Below are 25,996 nucleotides of genomic sequence, written 5' to 3' on the forward strand. Positions count from 1 at the left end.
GAGCGCTCCTCCGGGACCCCGCGGCGCCGGCGGGGGGGCGGCTGCCCCTTCCGGCGGGGGAGCGGCGGGACCCGCCGGGGGCTCCCGGCGCCGGGCGGGGGGGAGCCGGTGTCGGCGGGCGCGGGGCGAGGCCGGCGGGGGCGGGCGCTGCCGGGGCGGGCTCCATCCCTCCGGAAGTCTCTCCCGCTCCCTCCTTTCTCCTCCTTTCCCCCGACAACATGGCCGCGAAGTCGGACGGCGGCGGCGGCGGCCCGGCCGTGCTGCTGGAGAGCCCCGAGGGCGGCGGCGGGCGGCGGGAGGCGGGCGCGGAGCCGCCGGCGCGGCGGTACCGGCTGCGGGACGGGTGCTGGGTGTTCTGCGCGCTCCTCGTCTGCTTCGCGGACGGCGCCTCGGACCTGTGGCTGGCGGCCCATTACTACGTGCGGGGGCAGCGGTGGTGGTTCGGGCTGACGCTGCTGTTCGTGCTGCTGCCCTCGCTCGTGGTGCAGATGCTCAGCCTCAGGTGGTTCGTCTACGACTTCGCCGCCAGCACCAAGGACAGCGGCGGCGGCACCAAGGACAGCGGCCCCCGCGGCTGCTGCCGCCTCTGCGTCTGGCTGCTGCAGGGCCTGATCCACCTGCTGCAGCTGGGGCAGGTCTGGAGGTACGGGGGTACCTGGGGCGTAGGGGTGCCTAGGGGATGGGAGTACAGCGGGGATGGGGCTGCTGCAGGGCCTGGTTCACCTGTTCCAGCTGGGGCAGGTCTGGCTGTATCGGAAGGTCTGGGAGAACGGGGGTGTGGGGGTATCGGGGTGATAGGGGTGCTGGAGGGATGGAGATGCTTCTGGGCTTGACACACTTGCTGCAGCTGGGGCAGGTCTGGAGGTACGAGGGTACCTGGGGCTGAGGGTACAGGGGTCTGGGATGGGGCTGCTGCAGGGCCTGATCCACCTGCTGCAGCTCAGGCAGGTCTGGAGGTACACGGGGAGGGGGCACATGGGGGTCATGGAGCCAGGCGGGGCCTGTAGGGAGCAGCACAGTGCAGCAGGGACATGGGTGGGGATAACAGCATGGAGGATTCAGGAGGGACTGGCAGGGCATGGGGGAAATGGGTGGGATGGAGAGGTGAAGAGGGGCCCAGGCAGCTGGGGGAGGCACAAGGATCAATCTCTCTGCAGCCCCAGAAAAAAGGGTGGTGGAGAAGAGCCCCCAGCTGTGGGCACGGGGGGTGTGGGTAGGAGCTGTGGGTGTGGGTGAGGAGCTGCAGCCCAGCTTGGTACCACAGCCCTACCATCCCTGCTGCCAGGCGGTGCTGGGCCTGCTGGAGACCTGCCTGGCCATGGCAGTGTGGTCCTGGGGGTGTGGAGTTATTATACTGGGCCCTGAAAACCTCGAGGCTCCTGTCCTGATCTCGCTGTATTTGTGGGGTGGTGGGTAAGGGGTGCTGGTGGTTCCCAGCCTGTCCAGGCTCTGCTGCTGCCCCATCCCAGTCCTGGGGACAGGCTGGTGGTGTGGGAAGGGCAAGCAGCAGACAGACAGGCTGGGGCAGCTCAAGGCCCTTCATCTGCCTCTCTGCAGACCCCTCAGATGCACAAGGTGATGTTTTCTTGGCTCCCTCCTCCGCTGTGCTGCAGACCCAGCCCTACACCCTCCCAGCTCCAGCCCCACGTGCTGGGGAAGAGCCGGGCGCTGGCACCGAGCGGCTCTGGAGGAGCTGGTGCCGGGAGGGCAGACAAAGGCAAATTCCCGGAACAATGAGTGGAGCCGGCAGCACTCCCGGCTCGGGTTTCCATCCTGTTTCCCCTCCTGAGTGCTGTAGTAGAGGCTCTTTGCTCGTTCCCTGTTGGTGTCTGCATGTTCATTCCTCTGCTGCTCCTTCTGGGATGTTCCGGGGTGTTTAACTTTGTTTGACAGTACCGTGTGTGCTGTGCACAGCACACCTGCCAGCACACCTGCCCTCCCCAATCCCCCTGACAACGGGGCCATCTCAGGGTACTCTGGCTGCAGGGTGGGTGCAAAGCCTGCTTCAGTGTGCGAGGGGAGGTGGTGGGGGAGAGGATAGGAGCTCTCTGGCCCTGCCTGCAGCTGGCCTGAGCCTGACACACCTGATCCCAGCTCAAGCTGGAGCTGAGCTGCAGCCAGGGGCTTTGCTCCTGGGGGTGTCAGTCCTGCTCTTAGATCGGCTGTGCCATGGAGACTCCTAAGCCAATTAAAGCGGTAACTCTCAGCACTCACCCTCCAGGACATGTTGGTCTCAAGCAGCAGCTGAGGCTCTTTCTAATCTCTGGATTTGGGATTAGTTCGGGTGACCAGTTAAATGCAGTTAGTTAAGCCCATTAGTGGGGTTGGATCCGGTGCAGGAGGATGTGGCAGCTAGTGGTGTTGGATAAATGCTGTAGGTGAAAGAAAGGATTTTCCCTGGTCAGAGCACTGTGTCCCTTGCCAAACTTCTCCCCCTTCCTGATTTACCTGCCTTCTCCCTCACCTCTGCAGATCTCACCTCTACCAACCTCACTGCACAGCCTCAAGCTCCACTTGTGATAAAAACCCCCAATCCCCAAAAAGAAAGCTGCTTTCCACCTGAGAAAGCAGCTCTGAGCACTGACTCTCTGGTTATCCCTGATTGAAGCTGTTGAAGTTAGCTGTCATTGGTGTGTTCATGATGCACATGCACAAACTGCACCACGGGCAGTCTCCGGAGATGCCGCCGGTGGTGTGACCATGTGCCCGTGTAAGCAGCAGTAGCATGAGCCTGACCCCAGCTGGTCCCACAGCACCACCGTGCTTGTGGGCCATGCTTGGATGGTTTTGCAGCTCAGGAATTGTTATCCACTCACAAAGTCCCCAGCTTCTTCACCAAAGCAGCTCTGCAGGGCAGGGATGCTGCTCATGTCGGTGTGTCTGCTGTCCGGAAGTGTGTCAGGGTCCCCTGCCACCTCTGTGGGCTGGCAGCTGGCCAGGGTGTGCTGCAGGTCCCATCGAGCTGGGGACAGCCCTATCTGTGCCTGTGTTTGTGTTACTCTGTGTCAGGGTCACACATGATTTGGCTGCCTGGGGTCACTGGGGCCAGACCTGCAGTTCCCTCTCTTCCTGAAAGCTTCCATCAGCCTGTGTACCCCATCCTCTGCTGACCTGGGGGCCCAGTGCCACTCCTCAGTCCTGGTGCCAGTCTGGTAGTAGTCCAGGAGGGCAAGGACATCCTGGGCGGGCTCATGAGGAGTGGCAGAGCTGGGACCCGCAGGTTTCCCCATCACTCTGCTCCATAGAGCTTTGCTCTGTCTGTGTGGGGACAGGAGCCCTCCCAGCCCTGGGAGCACCCAGCTTTGGAGTGTCAGCTTGTCCTGCTGCAGGACCCGGTGCTGGCAGTTCCCATCTAGCCCTGGTGCAAAGACAAAGCCTTTCCCTGAGCACAGGTGCCCTCAGGTACTCTCATCTGCCCTGAGTAGCCAGGGCATCTTGACGTGTGGGGTTGGTGGCACACAGTGAGTGTGGTGACATGGGCACATGTGCAGCTCTCCCTGATGACCTGACGTGGTAGGATGTGTAAGGGATTAAAAGGACTGTAACAGAGAAGCAATTTTCTCCGTGTTTAAATATGGGATTAAGAGATGAGATCCCAAATTATCTTCTAGGAAAATCACACTTCCTATTGCTCACTCTGGGACCACAGAGTTCCTTGTCTTTTTCCATCTGAGGATGATGATTAGCAGATTTGTTTGTAACCAGTGTTGGGCTTTTCTCCTCATTCATTTTCTCCAACACCTGAAAACTGGGCTCAGTAGGTGGGAGCTGGGGGCAAAGAGTGGCACTGGTGACAAATCCAGCTGTAGCGGGGCTCTGACAAAACCAGTGCCCACCCAAGCCACCACCTTCCTGCTGCAGGGTTCTCTTTTGCAATACAAAGGAGGGAGCAATTAGCCCTGAGAGCTCTCGCTGTCGGTTTCTGCCTCATCATCAGTTTTTTTGAAAATTAAATGATTTTTTTTCAAGTGATTGATTCTGTGTTTCCCGTGCAGCTGCTGCGGCGCAGGGCTGGGGAGCGCCCGCCGTGCTGGCAGCGCTGGGATCGCTCACTGGGCTGAAACACCACGGGATGATCAAATGCAGAACAAATAAGAATCAACATTTCATTCGGGCGAGTTGATGGGAGATGAAATCTCGTTTTAATGAGACCTATGGAGTTGGTGGACAGAGGGATAATTGTGCCCTTGCTGAAAGCTGGGGAGGCCACGGGTCACTTGTTGTACAGTGCAGAACCCAGGGCTGGGGCTCCGTGGTGCGTGTGCAGGGGCTGTTCTGTGCCGTGGACAGTGGGATGGCTGGTGAGCCCAATTACCAAGACTAATTACAGGGACAGGATGAGGTCACCAGCTCCCAATCCTGGTTCATGCATGGGCACCCTGGGACTGCAGTGATGCCCTACAGCAGCCAGGGCTCTGAATTGCTTCCCTTGTTTCCCCCTGTGCTGTCCCTTCCACTCCTGGGCTGCCCACTGATTTGCTCCCCATCAGAGAGGATTCTCCTTTGTGCCTGAGGGGCAGTGACTGTGGTGGTGCCACAAGGGCAGCACTGGCCTGGCTGCCATGAGCAGGTGGCACTGGGATGCAGATCTATGCCAGGAGCCAGGAGCCAGGTGGCCACAGCCTCTCCACACCCCAAGCAGTGAGAGATGGGCTGCAGCAAAGGCTAAAATTAGGTGCTGCCCTGAATGTGGAGGTTAAAACGTCACTTTTGACACCAGCACAGAGAAGCTGGTGAGGGCTGGGAGTGGAGCTGGAAGGGCAGAGCAGATGGCAGCAGGGTGTCCTGAGGGCTCGGTGGCCCCAGCTGATGGCCCTCACTGTGCTCTCCAGGCTGTGCAGCCCCGAGGGTGGGAGCACTCTGCTGTCCCTGCAGCGGGAGCAGGGCTGGCTCCTGCCTCCTCCTGCTGACGGATGAGCTGAAAGTGCTGCGATCAGGCTTTCTCCCATGCTCTGGGCTGATGGAGTTGTCTGGCAGCACATTCTGGAGCTGATGGAGAAATCCTCTGCCAGAGGATTTTATTCACTGAGAGGAATCTGTGGCCTGACGTCCTCCTGCTGCACCTGTTTTCCTCCTTATCCGGCTCCCTTCTCCTCCTCGCCAGCAGAGCCCTGGCCGTGGTGCAGGCAGGGCTGCCCGGGGAAGCCCTGCCTGGCCAGCCCTGTGTCCCCTCCCGTGGTGCCAGATCTGGCCCGGTGCCGTGGGGAGGGTCCCTGGTGGCGGTGACTCAGCCGGGCGTGCGTCGATGCCACGCACACCTCCACTGACCCCCGGCCGACGACCAGATGGCCGGGGCCAGCGTGTGGCTGTGCCCACAGCCCTGCCAAGAGCCCAGGCAACACCGGCATGAGCGCCGGGAGCTTCCTACGGGCAGCACGGCACAACCAGCTGGTTCCTCCATCCTGGCTGGGGCAGGAGGAAGCAGGGTGGGCTCTGTGCCAGCTCGGACCAAAATATACCTTTTGAGAAGTATCTGAATGTGATGCTGGGCTGGGGCAGACCTGAATCCATGGGTGACTGGAAAGTGGAGCTGTGGATGGGATCCCTGGCTGGGGGAAGCCAGATCCTGCATGGGTGGTTAAGGATTGGGGTGATGGGTGGGTAGGCATTGTATGGCTGGGTGGGTAGTGGGGTGATGGCCTAGAGCTCTGGGATGCTGAGCTGGCTTTGCACAAGCTGCCCCTTCCCATATTGGAGCACTGGCCTGGGACAGGGATGCATTCGTCATTGCTGCTGTCTGGCAGCTCCTGGCACCGCTGGCCTAAGGGCATTTCCATGGTGCCAAATCAGCAGGAACAGGTTGGCAGTGGTCACAGGGCATTCCTGCTGTGGGCAGAGTGGGGTGAGCTCACCCGGCAGCGTGGGCTCACCTCACCCTTCCCCTGCCTGGTGCAGGTACCTCCGCACGCTGTACCTGGGGCTGCAGAGCCGGTGGCAGGCCGAGCACCGCCGCCGCCACTTCTACTGGCGGATGATGTTCGAGAGCGCCGACATCAGCATGCTGCGGCTGCTGGAGGCCTTCCTCAAGAGCGCACCCCAGCTCGTGCTGCAGCTCAGCATCATGGTGCAGCAGAACAGCATCGAGCCGTTGCAGGGTAAGGGACAGCACTTGCAGGGGACAGGATGGGGGGAGGGAGGTCCCTGATTTCTGCGGGTTCTCATGGCTGCTCCCCGCAGGACTCTCAGCCTCAGCCTCGCTGGTCTCGCTGGCCTGGATGATCGCCTCCTACCAGAAGGTGCTGCGGGACTCACGGGAGGATAAGATGCCCATGTCCTACAAGGGTGCCGTGGTGCAGATCCTCTGGCACCTCTTCACCATCGCTGCTCGTGCCATCGCCTTTGCCCTCTTCGCCTCCGTGTTCCAGCTCTACTTTGGCATCTTCATCGTCACCCACTGGTGCATCATGACCTTCTGGATCATCCAGGGTGAGACAGATTTCTGCATGTCCAAGTGGGAGGAGATCATCTACAACATGGTGGTGGGCATCATCTACATCTTCTGCTGGTTCAACGTCAAGGAGGGACGGAGCCGCTACCGCATGTGCATCTACTACATCATCACTCTGTCAGAGAACGCCGCCCTTACCATCCTCTGGTTCCTGTACTACGACCGCGAGACCACCTCCGACTTCAACGCCTTAATCCTCGTCTGCGTGGTTAGCTCCAGCTTCGCCCTCGGCATCTTCTTCATGTTCATCTACTACTGTCTCTTGCACCCCAACGGCCCCATCTTCAGCCACCGTTCCGTGGGCTGCATCTTCCGGCAGGAGCCACCCCCGGTGCCGGGATCCCCCGTGGAAGCCGTCACCAGCCCCCCGCGCTCGCTGCCGCGGACTACAGGGGGGGAGCGGGACGGGGCGCCAGGGGAGCGGGACAGCTGCGTGCCCGTCTTCCAGGTGAGACCCTGTGCCCCGCCGGCGCCGGCCGCCCGCGCCCCGCGGACAGAGGGGCCCGTCATCCGCATTGACCTGCCCAGGAAGAAGTACCCGGCCTGGGATGCTCACTTCATCGACCGGCGCCTTCGGAAGACCATCCTGGCGCTGGAGTACGCGTCACCCACCACTCCCCGCCTGCAGTACCGCACCCCCGGCGCCCCGCAGGAGGTGCTGGAGTACGAGACCACCGTGTAGGTTGCGGGGCGTGAGGCTGCGGCGGGAGCTCCGGTGCCGCCTAGGCCACCCTGTGTCTCCACAGCTGTTTGCCTTCCTTTAGGTTTGCGGGCGCTGCCGTGTCGCCATGCCAAGCATCCCGTGGGCGGTGGCCGGGGAGGTCTCTTGGTGCTATCCCCTCCCCGCGCTGCCTTCCCGCAGCCCAGACCAGTCCCACCCGACGGCGGCCGCTCGCACGCCCTCCAGGGCTCGTCCTTGCCAAAATACCTCACCGGTGCCTGAGCCCAGGCGGTGGGTGCTGAGGCCCATATCAATGGTGCCGGATGGGGACCGGGGACACCCTGGGATGGGAGCTGGCAGCTGCCAGGGGCACGGTGGGGCACGGTGGGGTGCAGTGGGCAGCACACGGGAACACAGGTGCCTGTGCCACGGCAGAGCCGTGGGGATGGATCATGGCTGCCCTGGGGTGTGCATGGGGCTCGTGACCCCCAGGGAGCTGGGGCAGGGACAGCCGGGGGCCATCCGGTCCTCCTCACGTCTCCCACTTCCCCCACAGTCTGCCACACCAACCCTAAGTGAGCCCCTTCATATCCATTCTCAGTCCCCCTGGCTCAGGGTTGAGCCATGTCCCCAACTCCATGGGGTGTCCAGTATCCTGTGGGGCGGAGACCCTGGCCTGGGGAGGCCCCTCGTGGGTGGGCACGAACCTTGCACCCCTGGTTCTGAACTGGGTCCCCAGCTGCGGCCGGGATGGCTGCACCCCATCCTCCCCCCCATCCTCACAGGAACTGCTTCATCTCATTGGGTTTGTTTTCACCTGAATGGTGACATTTTGTGTGACATTTTCTACCTCCGCTGGGGCTGGGGGTGGCAGGGCCTGGCTGGCACCACTGAGGGGTATGTGCGGGGCCGCCGGCGTTCCCCGGATTGCCCAAAGTGGGATTCACCCCCAGCCGTTCTCCTCTCCTGGGCTGGCATCCCTTCCCACCCGGGAGCATTTCCATTCACTCCATCAGCATCACCCCCCTCCAGCTCCCCGGTATAAATCTGGGTTGGGATCCTGCCTCCCCTGATCTCGCCCTGTGTCCCCCCCCGCCTCTCCCCTGCTTCTCCCCAGTCCCTGCCCCGCCTGCCCCTGTCTGCTCCTGCCTCCCCAGAGGAGTGGGGCTGCTTGGGCTCCGGGTTTGAATGTGTATCTGGTCCTGCTCGGATCCGCCGGCCCCCACCGAGGGGCTGTGCTGAATGTACCCTGTGCCCCCCAGGCTGGGACTGTCCCGGGGGGGTTGTGTGCATGTGTGTGTGTATGTGTATGTGTGTGTGCAGGGGCTGGCAGAGGTTTGCAGGGCAGGGGAGCTGCTGGACCCCCAGCCTTGTGCTGCCCCAGCCCCTTGTCCCCCGCACCCACGGCTCCTGTGCCTTCCCTGCATCCCCTGTGCCCCCGCTATGGCTCCACGGGGCTCTGGCCTCTGGCTGCCCGAGTCACAATGCCAAGCCCTGCCCGGGCTAGGGAGCGTGGGCAGCACTGAGAGCCCCTCTATGCCATGGGGCACCGTGTGAGGCACTGGAGGATGGAAGGAGTGGGATGGGAGAGCTGCACCTGGGAACGGTTGGGATGTGGGGTCCCTGAGGGCCAGTGTGGGTGCCCGGCCCTGTGACACGGCCGGAGAGGGTGGGTGTGTGCTGGCGGTGGCATCACGTTGCTTTTGTTTCCCATTTCTTGGTAGCCGGGGTGACAGCAGGCTGGGCTGGCCATCGCTGGGTTCACTGGTGCTAACTGGTGCTAACTGGAAGCCTTGGAAAGCCTTTAGGAAGAGGGTGCAGAGCATGGCTGGGGCTGGGCAGTGGGCTGGGCCCCTGCCACCTGCACCCCTCCTTTACTGCCGTCACGGGCAGCTCCCGGTGGTGTGTGCTGGTCGTGCTGGGGCAGCCCCGGCGTGGGGCGGCTCTGGGGCGGGGTCTCTTTTCCTCAGGGAAGGTGAGGGGCAGCAGTCAGGGGTACCAGGCTGGTCCGGGAGCTCACTGCTGCAGGCATCAAGCAGTGTCGCCGCAGCCCCTGAACGGTGCCCAGGCGGCGGCAGCTCCTCCCTGGGTCCGGCTCACAGAGGATCTGGCGATGGGCCACATGGGGACTGTGTGCCAGCACGCGGCGGCTCCTCTGGGCTCCCCCTGCCCCTGTCCACCCCGGGGCAGAGATGTCATTTGGGCATCATTTGGGCATGCCCTTCATGCCAGAGTTTGCGTGGGGACCGCAGGGCCACGCTGGTGGGTCAGAGGGACACTTTTCTATGCACTCAAGCCACGGTACCCTCAGCCCTGGGCTGCTCTGGGCAGAGGAGTCTGGCCACGTGTGGGGTTCGGGGGGAGCCCTCAGTCTCATTCCTGGGTGCCCCAGGCCACCCCCCCCCCTCCACCCAGCCTGTGCCACAGCGGCAGCCGAACCCAGCGCCCTGTCCCCTCCCGTCCACCAGGGTGGCAGCGCCTGCCCACTGGGATGACAAGGGGGCACAACTGGGGGCCAGGATGGGCACAGCTCCAGGGGTGCTCGAGATCTTGCTGGGCGTGGGGGGTTCCTGGTCCCTGGGGATGTCACCAGGGGTGGCAGCAGGGCTGCTCCAGCTTCAGGAAGTGAGAGAAGTTCGTTCTGGCAGGGGCTGCCGCGTGGTCTCAGCTACATCCCTGAACCCCCCAGCGCTGGGACCCGGCGGCTGCTGTCACGTACTGTAAATACTCTGTGTGCCACCTTCTTCTCTGGGACCCTCGGCGCGGGCTGGGGCGAGTGGGAGGCCGGGGTCCGTCCCGAGACTTTTTTGTATACCACAAACTTTTTGTATATTTTTAATTTTGCTGCAACATGAGATATTAAATTCATTTCAATAAGCTCTGCCTCTGGGATCCTGTCCTTGTCGGCACCTCCAGCTCACAGCTGGGGCTCCAGAGCAGGGCAGGACGATGCCTGTCTGTCCCGGACTGCTCGGGGGCATCATTAACAGAGCAGGATGGCTGTAGCAGCGCTGTCTGCCTGGTGTCGGTGGCCCTGGCCATTGCCAGTGGCCCTGGCGTGGTGGCCGGCAGGGAAGGGGTGCACAGGCAGGATGCAGCGTCTCGGGGAGGAAGCTGCCGGACATGGCAACTGCCGGGCCAACCTCCTCCCTGCCGGAGGCCCCGATCCCCGGCCAACCCCCAGACCCACGGTGCGTTCGGATCCCATGGGCAGCTGTGGGTCGGGGTGCTGGATGCAGCTGTGTGGGCTCCTGCCAGGGCCGTTCCCAGTGCCAGGGTCCCGTGTAAGCGGGACAGGATGTGGGCAGGGAGGGCTGGGAGCCCCCAGGGCTGCCCCATGAGGACGGGGTTGATATGGGGTCATAGGGAAGCAGAACCAGCTCCATCCCCAGTCCCAGGAATGAGCCCTGCAGTGAGGGGCGGGGGCTGCTCCATAGCGGAGTTCAGCAGGCACCACCAGCACCTGCTCTGGTCCCAGCACCTGCCCCAGTCCCATCTCAGCCCACTTCAAACCAAATCTGCCCAAATCCCAGCCCCAATCTCGGTATGTCAACCCCAGCCCCAGTCCCAGCACCAGCAACAGTCCAAGTCTCTGCTCCAGACCCGTCTCAGCCAACTTCAGCCCCTGCTTCTGCCCCAGTAACAGCGCGGCCCCTATCCCAGTCCCGTCCCAGTCCCAGTCCCAGTCCCGTCCCAGTCCCAGTCCCAGTCCCAGTCCCAGTCCCAGTCCCAGTCCCAGTCCCAGTCCCAGTCCCAGCCCAGTTTCAGTCTCAGTGCCAGCCCAGCCCAGCAAAGTCCAGTCCCAGCACCCCCCAGGAGAGGCAGGAACTCACATCCCAGCTATCCTGGTGGAGTTTCCGACACAGGAAAGCGCCGCGGCGCCGAGCGGGGCAGTGGGGGCGGCCGCAGAACAGCGTCCTGCCATGGACAGCGAGGCCAAGAAGGGGAAGAAGGTGCGTGGGGCTGGGGCTGGTGTCCGGGAGGCTCAAGGAGGGTGGGAGAGGGTGAGGTGAACAGGTTTGAGAGGCTCCGCACCCCTCCCACAGCACAGTGGGGAGAAGTGGAGCCACCCAGATAGTGCAAAGAGCCAGCAGAGAGGTGCTCAGCTGTTGCCACCTCCTCCGCAGGCGCTGGGTGCCACGGACCCCGTGTGTGGGGGCCAGGGTTGGGTGCCCGGTGCTGACCCGTCCCCGTACCCGCTCCCCTGCTAGGGTTTCGTGTCGCCCATCAAGCGGCTGGTTTTCCCGAAGGCTGCGCGGAGGGCAGCGATCCGCAGCAGCGTCTATCGGCGCCCGCTGCACTCCGTGCCCCTCTACCCCCCCCACTACCTGATCGACCCCCAGATCCTGCTGCACGACTACGTGGAGAAGGAAGTGAAGGTAAAGGGATCCACAAAAGTGCCCAGGGTCACTGCTTGCTTGGGGTGGGGATATGAGGCCACCACACCATGCTGAGAGCCACACACTGAGTGGCCAGAAGGGTCCTGGTCCCCTCCCTGCCCAGGCAAACACCCAGGGAGGAGGAGGGTGTCCTGGCGGTGCAGAGAGGACCCCTTAACTGCAAGGTCTCTCTGAACCCCAGGGAGATGTGTCCTAACCTTGGGGCCATGGATGGGTGGGAGGGACGGTACATGCCCCAGCCTCCTCAGCTGCCCAGGGCTTTCCCCGCCCCAGTTTTTAGGTCATCTGACATGGGTGACATCCTCCCTGAACCCCTCCAGCCGGGATGAGGTGCTGCAGCTGCTGGACACGGCCAGGGTAAGAGGGGTCCCCACTCCTCAGAGGGTGGGCACTGGGCACCCCACACTGCTGGGTGCCCCACGCACCCCCTGCACTCTGTCCATGCAGCAGCTGAAGGAGCTGCCGCTGCAGACGACGCCAGAGCAGGACAGCATCCTCAGCCTCTCGGCGCGCTGCCTCCTGCTCACCTGGCGCGACAACGAGGAGCTGATCCTGCGAATCCCCACGCACGAGATCGCAGCGGCCTCCTACCTGCGCGACGATGCTCTGCACCTCCTCATCCTCAAAACCGGTGCGGGGGTCCGGCCGGGGGCCACCAGCCGAGGCACAGCCGGTCCCGAGCGGCCGGCGTCTCCTGGGCACGAGGGGCTGGAGCATGGCGGGTGATGGGTGTCAGAGGCTATCAGGGCGCCAAAATCCTGCATTGTCCCTGTCTTGGTGTGTCCCATCCTCTCCCACATACAGAGTCCCGGAGGGGTGTCCTCACACCGGACACACCGGAGGGGCTCCCACACGCCCTTTTCACACCCCGATCACTCTGCATCCCACTGGGCTGGTGGGACGGGGAGGCCAGGGCAGGGGGTGGGGTCCAGGCAGGGTGGGCAGAGCAGCCCCCCTCCCTGACGGCCTGTCTGTCCCCAATCCCCAGGCCTGGGAGTGGACCCGGTCCCCGCTGGGGCGCACCCCGAGGCGGCCCCAGCCGGCTTGCCGGAGGCATTTCCCGCAGAGAAGCGTGCGGGGGGCTCGTGGCCGGAGGGCCGGCTCGGGGGCCCGATGGAGCGGCGGCACACGATCTGCAGCCTGGACTGGAGGGCGGCGAGGGGCGGGCAGGAGGGCCGGCAGGGCGGCAGCCTGGAGCGGCGGCGGGGCGGCAGCTGGGAGCGGCGGCAGCGCGGGCGGCCCTCGGGCAGCTGGGAACGGCGGCAGCCGTGCAGCGGCAGCTGGGAACGGAGGCAGCCGTGCAGCGGCAGCTGGGAGCGGAGGCAGCCTTGCAGCGGCAGCTGGGAGCGACGGCGGGCCGGCACGGCCGGCGGCAGCTGGGAGCGCGGCACCGGCTTCGGTAGCTGGGAGCGGCGACACGCTGGAAGCAACCCCCTGGACCCCCAGGAGCCCTGCCCTGATGCTTACTCCAACCTCGTTATCCTCGCCGTGCCCAACAGGGTGAGCGGTCTCGGTGTGTGCCACCCACCGCCCACTCGCCCACCCGCCGGCACTCACTGCCCTCCTCCTTTCCCGCTGCAGGATGCTGGTGAGGAGTCCTGTGCGCTCATCTGCCAAGTGTTCCAGATCATCTACGGCGATCAGAGCATCGAGTGCGTGGACCGCGCCGGGTACCACTACACCTCCACGCCCACACGGCCCTGGCTCTCCAGTAGGAGTGAGTGGCTGCGGACAGGAGTGGGAACATCAAGTGGGGTGTCATGGGGCTGACGGGTGGGGGTACATGGACACATCGTGGGGTGTTTGTCTCTGCTATGAGGTCTCAGCTCTCCCTCCCCAGGCGAGAGCTGCCGCACAGACGGGACATACGGCTACGATGCTGACTACAGCTGCTGCAGCTCCTTGTGAGTCTGGCTCCCCGAGGGTGCCCTTGGACTGGGATGGGTCCCACCAGAACAGTGTGGGATTCCCCTGCCCCTGAGTGGGTGCTAGTCCCCACTGTAGCGATGCCTCAGCCCCACCTGATGGTGGGTGCTGTGCAGTGGGTGGGGGCCAGCTGGGCACACGAGGGGTGCAGGGACCTGCTGACCCGCGTCCTCCCACAGCAATGGCTCCCACGAGACCTTTGAAGCGTATTACAGCGGCACCTCCTCGCCCTCCTTCCACCGCTCCCACCACAGCCTGGCCACTGCTTGCAGTGGCAGTGACCAGAGCGGTGCAGGGCTGGAGCAGCTGCAGGACTACATGGTGACGGTGAGGGCACAGGAATGGGCACGGGGACAAGCAGCAGGCCAGCAGTGCCAGCAGCTGGGGCGGGGGCAGCAGGCAGGTCTGGGCTCCCTGTGCCAGAGAGCAGCAGTGGGACACAGGGTGGGAGGTGAGGGCTGTGTGCTGCTGGTGTCCCCAAGCCCAACCTGTTCCTGTGTCACCACAGCTGCGCAACAAGTTGTCACCACAGGAGATCCAGCAGTTTGCTGTCTTGCTCCGCGAGTACCGGCTGGGCACGCCGGTGCAGGAATACTGCACTGAGCTCCTGCGCCTCTATGGGGACCGCAGGAAGTTCCTCCTCCTGGGTGAGTGTCTGCAGCCACCCCGTGTCACCATGTCACCCTGGTGATGTCTGTGCATCCCTTGGGGACATGGTGCTGGTGCTAGGTGTGCTTCAGCGGATGTCAGGACCCCATTGCTTACTGGGGGCAGGATGGGACAAACCTCCTGCCAGCAGCCAGTAGGGCTGGCATTGCACCCCAGTGCTGCCCACCAGAGCATCCTCCCCAGGCTTACGGTGCCTATGACAGGAATGAGGCCCTTCATCCCTGACCAAGACATCGGATACTTTGAGACCTTCCTGGAGAGCATCGGGATCCGGGAGGGAGGGATCCTCACTGACAGCTTCGGCCGCATCAAGCGCAGCATGAGCAACACGTCAGCCTCGGCCGTGCGCAGCTACGACAGCTGGTCCCTGCGCTCCGAGTCCGAGTCCTTCAACCGCATGATCACGGATATCACCCACGACATCGAGGCGCTGGCACGGGATGAGGAAGAGGAGGAGGAGGAGGAAGAGGACAACTACCTGTGAGCCAGTGCCAAAACCCAGCTGTCCCCTCCCTGCTGGCTGATGTGGTGCTGCACCTCCAGGATCAGACTCAGCAGGTGCTCAGCTCTGCCGCAGAACCAGGGAGGGTGAATTGGTCACCATGGGGGGGACAGGCCTCTGCACTGTCAGATCCTATCAAGGCTGTGGGAATCACAAGGCATGTGGGGGAGACACACGTGCTGTAATTTCTGCAGATTTCAATTAAATGCTGGGGCTGGGAGCAGAGCAGCTTCTTCCCTGGGAAAAGAGTCAGAGTGCAGGGGTTGCTGTGCTGTGGGGGTGAGCTGGGCACCTGCCCACTCAAGTGGCACCTGGAGGTCACCACCAGCATCAGGGTGCCGCCGGCTGTTCCTGGCTGGCTCCAGGGGATGCTCAGAGCAATGGAGGGCGTCAGCAAGAGTGCGCTGGGAGAGAAAAGTGTTGGTGGCCGCAGTTGGCCCGCTGCTGCCTGTGCGACACTCGTTCGGCCGCGGGCTGCGGTGTTTCACAAAAGGAAGTTCCTGCCCCGGGACCGGCTTCCTGCAGTCCCGCCCTGCAGCCCCCCCGCCGCCGAGGGACAGGGCTGTGCTCCCCGTCGCCCGATAGACCTCAGCTGATATTCTCTGGCCACCGTCCCCGAGGTGATTCCCCCTGGCCACTGTACCCCACTATCCCACTGCTGCTGGCCCTTTGCTGACGGCCCCGAGCCAGCATTCCTTGGCCCAATGTCCCTTGGTGGGGACTACAAGACGGCGCTGCAGCCCCAGGGTGGTGTGTGGGCAGCAGACGCTGGGGCTACCAGAGGAACTTGTTTTTTCTACAAAAAGAATTTACATATGCAAATCCTCATGAGTTGAGACGCTATTACGCGCTGGCTGCTTCCTCTGAACCCAAGCAACCCATGGTCAGGGTCACACAGAGCCGTGTGTCCCCTTCCCGATGCTGCCTCCATCCCGAATTCAGAGGTTGTCCGAGCAATCCAGAAGCAAGGCTGGAACTGCGAGCCTGGGTAGGGGCCGAGAGGGGCTTTGGCACGGAAATACCAGGGCCAGCAGGGGCACCACAAAAGCCAGGGATACCCGGACCTCTCTGAGCCGTGCTTCACAAAGCCAGTCCCATGCACTCCACTGTGTCCTGGACCCCCTCATGTCCTGCAGCCCACCACGGATGCTCAGGGCTTTCTTTTCTCCTTCCTGGGGACAGAGACCCAGGCTGACTCCTTGTTCTGTGCTCCCCGCCCTCCATGACCCTCTATCAGGCTAGGAAACATCCTGGGGGCTGCTTTGGGGTGCGGGACCCAAACCCGTCCGGTGTCCCGGGGGCAGCAGATGGACAGACGGGCTCTGGCACCCGTCGGGGGGTCCGTAAGAGCAATGGGGTCACGCAGAGCTGGGATGTCCTTGCGGGTGCGGATCGTGGGGTGGTGGTCTCCGCTCGCAGCCCGGCACAGGAGGCACCGACCGCACCCGCCCCTTCGGAGTCGGAGTCGGAGTCGGGGGCATGGTCGCACCGGGAGGGGCGGGGCCGTACCGGGAGGGGCGGGGCCGTAAGGGCAAGCGGCGGGAGAGCAGCCGGGCAGAGCAGAGCGGCGGCGGTGGCAGCCCGGGTTCCGTGACTGAGAGCGGGACCGGCGACGAGGACGTGCCCCGGGACGGCAGCGAAGGTGAGATCGGAACCGTGCGAGGAGCCCCGACGGCGGCTCGGGAGCCCCGCAGCCAATCCCGGGCAGCCCGGTGGGTCCGACCCCGCGCTCGGAGCGGCGGACCCTGGGTGACTGGGATGAAGCGATGGCCGGGAGTCTCAAGGGTCCCGGTGCAGCCTCCGGTTGTGGACAGTGTAGCTCCGACGAGGGGGTCCCTGCCGGTGGCTTTGTAGGGACCGGGGGCTCGGGGCAGCAAGGGCAGGGGCCTGCGGGCAGCCGTGCTCTGGGAACCTGGTCCTCATGACTGGGGACATCGCATGAGCCCTGGGACCTGGCTCTCCGGGGTGGGACACATCAAGAATGCCAGCTATGCCACAGGAGCCAGTGGGAATGACCCTTGGACCGCCCGGGGTGTTTGTGGTTTGTAGGGCTGGATGCGCTGAGCCGGTGTGGGACGGGAAAAGCAAATACCTGCAATGGTGATGGTGTGAGCCATGTCTGAGTTTAAGCTGGGCACGTTGTGGGTTTGCCAGGGTGGATCTGGCACAGTCCCCAACCTGTGCCCAGGGTGTCCCCAGTGAGGGTGATGAGCTGTCGTGGCTGCCACCACTTCTCCAGCTCTGCCCTCAGGAGCAAGGCTGACCCAGGTTTTGGCAAACAGGGAAAGACAAAGAGTGACCATAGGGTGTTGTGGAGGTGACAGCGATGTCCCTCAAAAGCTATGCTGTGCACATCGAGGGTTCAGCCCTGAGCTTCCTCCTTCACTGTGACCACCAGCACCTTCTCCTTTCTCTGTGCCCAGATCTCTCTGGCCAAGGGAAGTACATTTGCAAGAGGCTTACCACTCTTGCTGCTTCTTGCAACTTTTTTCCCACTAAGTTTCTTGAGGTGCTGGACAAAGTTGAGCATTTGTCTTTGCCCTGGACTGGCTGTTTAGGGCAGCTCCCATACAGCAGAGAGCAGGGGAGCACAGTGTGGAGTGGTGACCTGTGGTGATGCGGGGACCATGGGCACCAGGGGTGCTGTGTGGGGACCCTCAAGATGCAGCAAAGTTCACCATGATCAGGGCCCCTCTTTACAGAAAATGCTGAGTGTGACTCTCTGCTGCCATGGTGCCTGCACCCTGTCCTGCATCCCAGGAGGGATGAGAAGCTGCTCCATGGCTGCTGCTGTTGTCTCTCCAAACTTCGCCTCCTATGACATGTCCAGAAGATCCCTTTTCCTCTGGCATGTCACTGGGCACTCTAGTATCCTGAAGCTGTGGGAGGAACAAAGCTTTCTCTGTCACTACAGAGCACCTGGGTGGGCACTGGGGCCCTGTGCTGGGTGGGAGCTGATGGGAACAGGGCTAGACTGGGGTTGGAGTGGGGCTTTCACATCTGTTGCAATGGCCTCACTTCCCCTTCCTTGGCTGCAGCATGGGTTGTGTGAGGTCAAAGGAAGCTGGTGTCCAAGAGAAGAAGATAAAATCTGATCCTGACCCTGATCCTGGCCCCACCATCCTGCAGGGCCACTATGTGAGGGACCCCACAGCCACCAACAAGAGGGTGAGTGATGAGGGATTTCAGGGCTGAGCTGTCATAGGAGGCTCAGCCCCTCTCCTCAGCAGTGCTACCAGCACTGAGAGTGGAGCCAGCTGAGGGCACTGGCAGCGCCCATGCACTGGGGCAGGGACTTGGCTTTGGGGTGGGAGCTCAGGCCACGCTGAGACAAAGCACAGAGTGGACCTGACGGGAATCCAGGAATTATGGAGAAAGGAGAGAAAAAGGAAGGTGTTGGGAGGAGGTGGAGATGCTGGTGCTGGGTGGATTGTTGTGTCAGGTGGTGCTGGTGCTGCCCCTTGGGTGCCCTCCTGCTCCCGGCATTGCTGTTGGGGGCAAGACCCCCTGTGGGAAACGGGTCTCTGCCACCTGTGATGTCACTCTGTGATTTTGTTGCACTTTCCAGAACAATAATGTCCCCAGCATGGCTGTGCCCCTGCCTGAGGATGGTAGGTACAAGGGGGCTGCAAATGGGTGCAGGGGGATGGAGTATGTGGGGCAGCATGGCCGGATCCTTGCTGACCTAGGGGTGAACACTGCCAGTCCTGGTGGGATGGGAGCTCTGGGCTCCTTTGAAGGGCCAGGTGTGACACGATGAAGAGGGAGGTGCTGGGTACTGTGGGGGTCCTGACCAATGCTCATGGCAGGAGGCTGGGCACCCCATCCCAGCATGGGGAGGGGTGTCCAGGGAGCTCCCTCACTGCAGGCTTGGGGGACAGCGTGGTGCTGGCACTCTACGACTACGAGGCGATGAACGCTGGGGACCTCAGCTTCCAGAAGGGAGAGCGGATGAAGGTCCTGGAGAAGTGAGTGCTGCTGGCGGACCCCTGTCCAGGGTCTCCCGATGGCTTGTGTGGCCCTGTTGGGTTTTCATTCTGGAATTCGTCCTGGAGGAGCTTCTGCTGCCCAGGTCCAGGTGCCAGGAGCCAGCCCAATACCACTTCTCTCATAGGTCAGGGGAATGGTGGCGAGCACGGTCGCTGGCGACAGGATGTGAAGGCTTAATCCCCAGCAATTACGTTGCCCAAGTCAACTCACTGGAGACAGAGGAGTGAGTCCATCTCTGGGTGCCAGATCCTGACCCCATGCTGTCCCACACTTCCCCACGGCTGCTGTCCCTGCTCCTGCCTCATGTTCTGCCCCCAGCCCTGCCCCACACCAGCATTCCCTGGTTCATTTGGTTCTGCTGCAGGTGGTTTTTCAAGGACATCAGCCGGAAGGATGCGGAGCGGCAGCTGCTTGGCCCTGGGAACATGATTGGGTCCTTCATGATAAGGGACAGCGAGACAACGAAAGGTGTGGAGGGGTGTCCATAGCACAGTGGTGGGGAACAGCTGCCCAAAGGGCTTCCCTCATCCACTTTTGCCTGAAAGAGGAGCTCCCTTCCCAGCCCCGGAGATCTGCTGTGCCGCATGGAGGGACTGGGGGGGCCATGCTCTCGCTGGAAGTGCCCCTGCAATAGCCTGTGGTGCTGCCACATGTCCGAATAGGATAGGGGGATGTGTCTCTCTGAGGCTGCTTTGGGTGCTTGGAGTGCAGCATAGTTGGCCTGGGGCTGAAGGAGTGGTGGCAGCACAGTGGGTGGATGCTGCTGGCTCTGCTGGGCCATGGCTCTGTGCATGCCAGGAGCACGGGATGGCCAGGAGCTGCAGGAATGTGCTCCCGTGGGACGTGCCAGCTCATCCTTCCATGCCCAGGCTCTTACTCGCTCTCGGTGCGGGATGGGGATGAGCTGCGGGGCGGGGCAGTGAAGCATTACAAGATCCGGACTCTGGACACTGGTGGCTTCTACATCTCCCCACGAAGCAACTTCAACACGCTGCAGGAGCTGGTCCAGCACTATAAGGGTGAGCTCTGGGGTGCCCGGCCCCCCTTCCCAAATGGGGCTTTGTCCTGGAGCCGAGCAGCCAGGCAGCTGGGGGTGTGCAGAGGCTGAGGGGCTCCTGCCCATCACCCGTAGGCTCCTGCTTGGCTCTGACTGCAACATGCAGTGACTTCCAGACCTTCCCCTATTGCCATGGCTGGCCTGCTGGCTGTCACAGCTGTGGTGCTGGTGTCCCTGAACACCCACGGTGGCCAGAACTCCCCCTTGAAGCACAGTGTGGCCGGTGAGACAGGCTGGCTGATGGCCCTGGACGCTCCCCTCAGGTCAGAGCGACGGGCTGTGCCAGAAGCTCACCCACCCCTGCCGTGTACCCAAACCACAGAAGCCTTGGGAGAAAGATGCCTGGGAGATTCCTCGGGAGTCACTGAGCCTGGAGAGGAAGCTGGGAGCCGGGCAATTCGGAGAAGTGTGGATGGGTGAGAGTGAGGGGAAGGTGGCTGGGAGGATGATGAAGGTGATGGTGAAGGAGGAAGGGTGAGGGATGTGAGAGAAGGTAGAGGGATGGTGCGGTGGAAAAGACAGGGAGAGAGTGACCTGAGAGAAGCAGGGGACAGGGAGGTGACCCTGCCTTAATGCAGGGGCTGGTTGGGGCTGGGCACGTGGGGACAACCCTGGGCTGTGTGTGGTCTCCAACCTTCCCACAGCAGCTCCGTCTGCAGGACTGGGATTTTGGCTCCAAAGCCCAGTGCTCCCAGGGCAGTGTGGGAATGATCTGTTGTGCCACCCCCAGCTACCTACAACAAGCACACCAAGGTGGCAGTGAAGACCATGAAGCCGGGCAGCATGTCCGTGGAAGCCTTCCTGGAGGAGGCAAACCTGATGAAGACGCTGCAGCACGACAAGCTGGTGAAGCTGCATGCAGTGGTCACCAGGGACGAGCCCATCTTCATCATCACCGAATTCATGGAGAAAGGTGCAATTCACATCCCTGAGTGGTGTCTGTGGGCCAGGCCAAGTGGCAGCACTCGGGTCCCCTGGGATGGTGCAGGATCAATCCCTTCCATATCCCCAGGCTCGGCTGTAGACTCTGCAGCAGCTCCCAGGACTCTGGGAGCAGTTCTGGCTCCTGCCACAGCATGTCAGTGCTCTGGGGCAGGGTGCTGGGGGAGGGGATGTGGTGACAGCACTGAGAGACGAGGGACACCTAAGAGGGGACAGATGAGTGCAAGCACTCTGCAAGGCAGGAGGGAGCCTGCAGAGGTGCTCCCCCCTCGGCCTGACCCGCGGGAGTGGGATGGGGGATCAAGTGTGTTGTGCCACCCTAAGGGTGGGTGCAGGCTCCAGCTAAACCATCAGCCCTGGCACCATTCCCTGTCTGCAGGGAGCTTGCTGGATTTCCTCAAGACAGATGAGGGGAACAAGCTGCCGCTGCCGAAGCTGATCGACTTCTCTGCCCAGGTAAGGAAGGAGCAGACCTTCCTAGCTCTGGGTGTCCCTTGTCCTCCAGAAAAGGGTGAGTGAAGAGCCTGGGAACTTACCTAGAGCTTGTGCAGGGCCAGCCAGAAGCCTGGCCTGAACAGTGCTGGGTGTGTAGTGAGGTTTTCCTGCAGGCAGCCACTGCCTGCTCACCATCCCCATCCCACTGACCTCACAGGAACAGCGGTGTGAGAAAGGAGAAGTGGCAGCTTCCCCCTCACCACACTGATATCTGCAGCACTCAGCCAGCCCACCTGCACCTGAGCAGTGCACAGCAGAGCTGCACAGATCCTGGAGAGGACTGGCTATTGACTTCTGTGTCTGCCATGGTTCCTGTAGACCTTGCAGCCCATGGTGCTTTGTGGAGAAAGTGGGGATGAGGATGGAGCTTGTTTCCATAGCTCACATTTGCTTCTGGGATGTGCTAGTGCTGGTTGGTGTGGCCCAAACAAGCCCAGGGCAATGTTATCAATTTTTATAATTGATAACTATTGATACTGGAAACTATAATTTCTAATTTGTTGCTGCTGTAACAGTTACCTGAAAACCTTACCTGCAAACTTGGCCAAACCCCACAAACCCAGCATGTCCACACACCCACCCCATCCCCAGCACTGCTTCAAGGCAGTGCCCTGGTGGTGTGATGCCCTGTGGGTTTAACAGGAATCCTGCAGCATGATCCTGCGTGCTCCCAGTGCCCGAGAGGCTGAGCCAGGCACGGTTCCCAGTCTCCTGGCAGGAGCATAGCAGGCTGTGTTGCCCCAGAGGAATGCCTACAGGAGGGCTGTGGTTCAATAAAGTCACCAGAGGGCTGTCATGGGCAGGGGAAGGCAGCTGGAGAGGCAGGAGGACTCAGTGATAATTATTTCAGGGATATTTTCGGGACTTGAGTTTGAGTACAGCAGAATGAACTGTTAAACACCTCACTCCATGTGCAGCCATTTGCACAACCACTGAGTCCCTGCTGCTTCTCCAGTATCCCTGGGTGAGGACTGAACCCAGAGACCCTTTGTGCTGAGCTCAAATATTTCATAGAGACACCTGAGCAATAGGAAAGCCAGGATGGTAGCCTATATCCTGTGGGCTTAGACCAGGTCGCTGGCTGCTGGAGCCGGCTGGGGTCTGTGGATCAGCTGTGCACTCCTGCACACCATCTGTTCTCAGCAAGCTGGCCCGTGCCAACCCCAGCTCAGCCTATGGCTCTGAGGGGCTGCTCTGAGAAGCTCTGGGGAGCAAAGGCTGAAGGGCTGTCACGGGCAGGCAGCAGCCTGGCCCTTGTGCTGGGGCTGAGTCACTGCGGGCAGAAATGCGTCTGTGGTCATGGAAATGATCTTTCCGCTCTTGCACTGCCTGGTTACTTCTGTATTTAGTAGGGAGAGCTCTGTGAGAACTGCACATCACCCGGGCCAGCTTGTGTGGGTGTGATAAGATTGGGAGAGTCCCCTCTCTGGCTGCTCCAGCCCCTTCCAGCCCATTCTGGATTCTGGTCACATCCAGGCAGGGGGTAACAATACAACTTTGGGGTTTGGTTGTGCACACACCCGGTCACCTCTGCCTGATCTGCACACACAGCACTGAGTGCAAAGACTTCAGAAGACAGAGTGGTGAGGGGGGATTGTCAGGGGCCATCACAGCCATCCTGTCTGCAGGCAGAGGTGACTCTTCAGAAACTAGTCTGGAAGAACTCAGGCATCTTCCCCTATGCTTTTCTGCCCCAGCTAAGGAAGTTCTAGAATGCTGACCTTTGCTATGGTAATTACAGTGAGCCATTATGGGTGTATTTGGAGACTGGTCTCACATCTTCCCTGAGCAGAGAATGATTTGCTCTTCCATCATATCCTTATGGCTGTGGATGAAGCAGTTACACCTTGCCCTGCAAACACTCACAGACACTCTCTGGTGATCACATGGGCTTCTCAGTATCAGTCCTCATAGCTTTTCTCACACAGCAGCTTAAAGGTGTCATGTTGGCCTGGTCACCCAAACCCCAACCTCTTCTGCAAGGGATTCCCTGCTCAGAGAGCACTTTTCATGCAGGAAAGCCACAGAATGGTTTGGGTTGAAAGGAGCCTTAAAGCTCATCTCATTCCAACCCCTTGCCAGGGGCAGGGACACTTTCCACTAGACCAGGTTGCTCCAAGCACTGTCCAGACTGACCTTGAACACTTCCAGGGATGGGACATCCATCTCCTGCTGTGGCTCAGCCTTCTTTCACCCTTTTCCAAGTACTGGTCAGAAGCCGTTGACTTCTTTGGTGCTGAGGGGGTGTGTGTTATTTTAAGCAGCCTGTTTGCATTTGCCTTGTTCCCCTGTGGCAGATTGCAGAAGGAATGGCTTTTATTGAGAAGAGGAACTACATCCACAGAGACCTGAGAGCTGCCAACATTCTGGTGTCAGCAGTGCTGGTGTGCAAGATTGCAGACTTTGGGCTGGCCAGGGTCATCGAGGACACTGAGTACACAGCTCGGGAAGGTGCTGGGGGTGAAAGGCTGGGGGAGTTCCCTTAGAGCCACTTGCCACCGTGGTGGTCTCGACCCCGAGAGGGATGTGCTGGGTACATGGGCAGAGGGAAACTCCTCTCATTTGCATCACTTCACTTGTTCCTCTTCTGTTTCCTTCTTGTTCCCCGTATTTCACCATCCATTTCTCAGTAGTTGGGGTTGAGGTCATGTTTCCCATTGGATCTCTTTGTCCAGGTGCCAAGTTTCCCATTAAATGGACTGCACCAGAAGCCATCAACTATGGATCTTTCACTATAAAATCTGATGTCTGGTCCTTTGGGATCCTCCTGACTGAGATCATTACCTACGGACGGATCCCCTACCCAGGTAAGGAGGTGAAATGTCTCCTCTTTTGGTTCCAAAAGACATTCCACCTTCTGGGCCCCATGTATGTGACCTGAGCTTCTCCAGCTCCATGGGAAAACTGTAAATCCTTATCATTAGGGACTATCCTGTACTTTATACTAATAATTATTTTGGTACCTTTCTCCAATGGGAAATTACTCTGTAAATGCTACCACAAATGGATCATGAAGGATCTGGGGTGGCATGAAGGGCTGTTCTGAGGAGCAGCTCTGCCCCCACACTGACCTGTTTTCACTGGAGACAATGGCTCATCACAGACTTACCACATGTAGATTTTAATTTATACACAGTGATTATAATCTCCATCTGACCTGGGGCACAAAACTCCATCCTACAATAGCCCAGCAGCTCCTTTGCCCATGTTTCCCTGACCAGGAACAGCAGCTCAGCAGCTCCCCCTTCCCAGCCCCTCTAACCACTTTTTCCTTTCTGGAGGCAATATCCAAAGGGATAGAAGTTTTGGGTTTGGGAATTTTATGACTTTTAAAGAAACCAATGATAAACGAGGTGATGTTGACCTGTCCCACCCCGTTTTCCCAGGGATGTCGAGTGCAGAGGTGATCAGGGCGCTGGAGCATGGGTACCGGATGCCCCGCACAGCAAACTGCCCCGAGGAGCTGTACGACATCATGATGAGGTGCTGGAAGATCAGACCTGAGGATCGTCCCACTTTTGAGTACATGCAAAGTGTTTTGGAGGATTTCTTTACTGCGACAGAGAGCCAGTACCAGCAGCAGCCGTAGCATGGGATGCTTGGGGCAGATACTGCCAGCTCTTCCCTGTTTCACCTGTGCCCTGCTTCCCCTGCCAGCCTGGCCCAGGAACCACAGCCTTCCTGGAGTGGCTGGGCTGGAGGAAGCGCATGGTGGAGGGAGAAGAGACGTGGCCAAACCTTGTGCCTTTCCCAGGAGCCTGAGTGTCCGTGGGGCAGTGGCTCCAGGAAGTGCTGGCTGGACAGTGGATGCCCAGACCCCAGGAGGATGGACAGGGATGGGGCCAGGCCTGCTTTTGCTGCAAGGAAAAGCCCAGATCAGTATTTTTTTTAATCCTTCTGAGATCTTATCACATCATTCTGCAGAAGTAGGTGCTTTAGTGTGCTGGCCTTGGCGAAATGCCATGCAGTGCCTGTGCTCCCTGTGTGACTGACCCCGGGGGATTCCCACAGGGCAGTGCAGCCCGTGGGCTCATCATCTGCACAGGATCCTGGGCTTTGAATGTGGAGTGTCATGGACACGTGTCCTTCTCTCTCCCTCCTGGGTTTCCTTCCCCAGTATTTTCATGGCAGAGTGAGCAGAGTGCAGGTTTTGTGAGGCTGTGCTGCAGGGGCAGATGGACATAGACAGCGCTTTTCCAGGCCATCCTTGCATGGATCCCCCTCCACTTGCCTTGGGAGGAACCTCTGGAGCCCAAAGCCATGGCAAAAAAGCCCCCATGGCAAAACTCACAGGCAGGATTTGTTGTCTACTAGGGCATTTGCAGTGTCAGCAAAGGCCAGGTGCTCCCTGCACACTCACTTTATGTTAGTGTTTATTTTTAGTATTTCATGAGGTTATTTGGGGGAAAGGAGTAAACAATATTTTTTTAAAGACAGCTGTGTACCTCCTACAGCAGCGAGACTGGGGCCTGTGATTATATTTTTGATACCAAGAGGCAAACACCGTCGCTTCTGCTTTGGGATACTTTTTTTTTTTTTTGTAATCAATAAAATATTTATCAACCCTTCCTCTCCGGCCCTTCCAGCTGCTCCGCAGCCCGGGCGGTGAAGACGCGGATGGGGCAAAGTTGGGGCCCGTAGCGCCCCTCGGAGCGGGGGCTTCAGAGCCGGGCAGACCCGCAGCGCCCTGTGAGCAGGCCCCGGGCTGCGGACCGCCCGGGCGGGACCGCAGGGACCGGAGGAACCAGGAGGTTCGGAGCGGTCCGGGCGCCTCCGGACCCCACTGCCCTCACCTAACATGGCGGCCACAGTGTCGTGCCCGCTCTCCACGCAAAAGCCGCTGCCCTCAGCAAAGATGGCGGTGCGGACCGCCACTTTCCCGGTCGGCTTCGCGGGGCCAGAGACC

The 25,996-nt window shown here is 60.9% G+C and overlaps 3 protein-coding genes across 4 annotated transcripts; all 3 read left to right on the forward strand.

Annotated features, from left to right (window-relative positions):
- Nucleotides 1-218: 218 nt before the first annotated feature.
- Nucleotides 219-9,986, forward strand: XKR7 (XK related 7). Its single transcript, XM_014890086.2, has 3 exons — nt 219-643; nt 5,896-6,095; nt 6,178-9,986. Exons 1-3 carry the CDS (start codon nt 219-221, stop codon nt 7,128-7,130), a joined length of 1,578 nt encoding a protein of 525 aa, XP_014745572.2. The 3' UTR covers nt 7,131-9,986.
- Nucleotides 9,987-10,394: 408 nt separating this feature from the next.
- On the forward strand, nt 10,395-14,855 carry CCM2L (CCM2 like scaffold protein). 2 transcript variants are annotated; one of them, XM_088174766.1, is made up of 11 exons: nt 10,395-11,062; nt 11,321-11,488; nt 11,783-11,866; nt 11,957-12,140; nt 12,498-12,777; nt 12,850-13,009; nt 13,091-13,226; nt 13,350-13,413; nt 13,615-13,762; nt 13,944-14,086; nt 14,276-14,855. In XM_088174766.1, the coding sequence occupies exons 1-11, from the start codon at nt 11,033-11,035 to the stop codon at nt 14,586-14,588; spliced, it is 1,710 nt and encodes a 569-aa protein (XP_088030892.1). In that variant the 5' UTR covers nt 10,395-11,032; the 3' UTR covers nt 14,589-14,855. The 2 variants fall into 2 exon arrangements, with proteins under 2 accessions (XP_088030892.1, XP_014745567.1); XM_014890081.2 differs by having other exon boundaries at nt 12,498-12,771; nt 12,832-13,009; nt 13,944-14,082; nt 14,308-14,855.
- A 1,262-nt stretch (nt 14,856-16,117) lies between these two features.
- On the forward strand, nt 16,118-25,659 carry HCK (HCK proto-oncogene, Src family tyrosine kinase). The gene is made up of 13 exons (XM_014890098.2): nt 16,118-16,248; nt 17,645-17,774; nt 18,175-18,217; nt 18,475-18,574; nt 18,721-18,819; nt 18,961-19,064; nt 19,466-19,615; nt 19,917-20,069; nt 20,384-20,566; nt 20,975-21,051; nt 23,388-23,541; nt 23,766-23,897; nt 24,477-25,659. Exons 2-13 carry the CDS (start codon nt 17,646-17,648, stop codon nt 24,677-24,679), a joined length of 1,527 nt encoding a protein of 508 aa, XP_014745584.1. The 5' UTR covers nt 16,118-16,248; nt 17,645; the 3' UTR covers nt 24,680-25,659.
- Nucleotides 25,660-25,996: the final 337 nt, after the last annotated feature.

This window comes from Sturnus vulgaris, chromosome 17 (genome assembly GCF_052056855.1).
Source record: "Sturnus vulgaris isolate bStuVul1 chromosome 17, bStuVul1.hap1, whole genome shotgun sequence".
NCBI lineage: Eukaryota > Metazoa > Chordata > Aves > Passeriformes > Sturnidae > Sturnus > Sturnus vulgaris.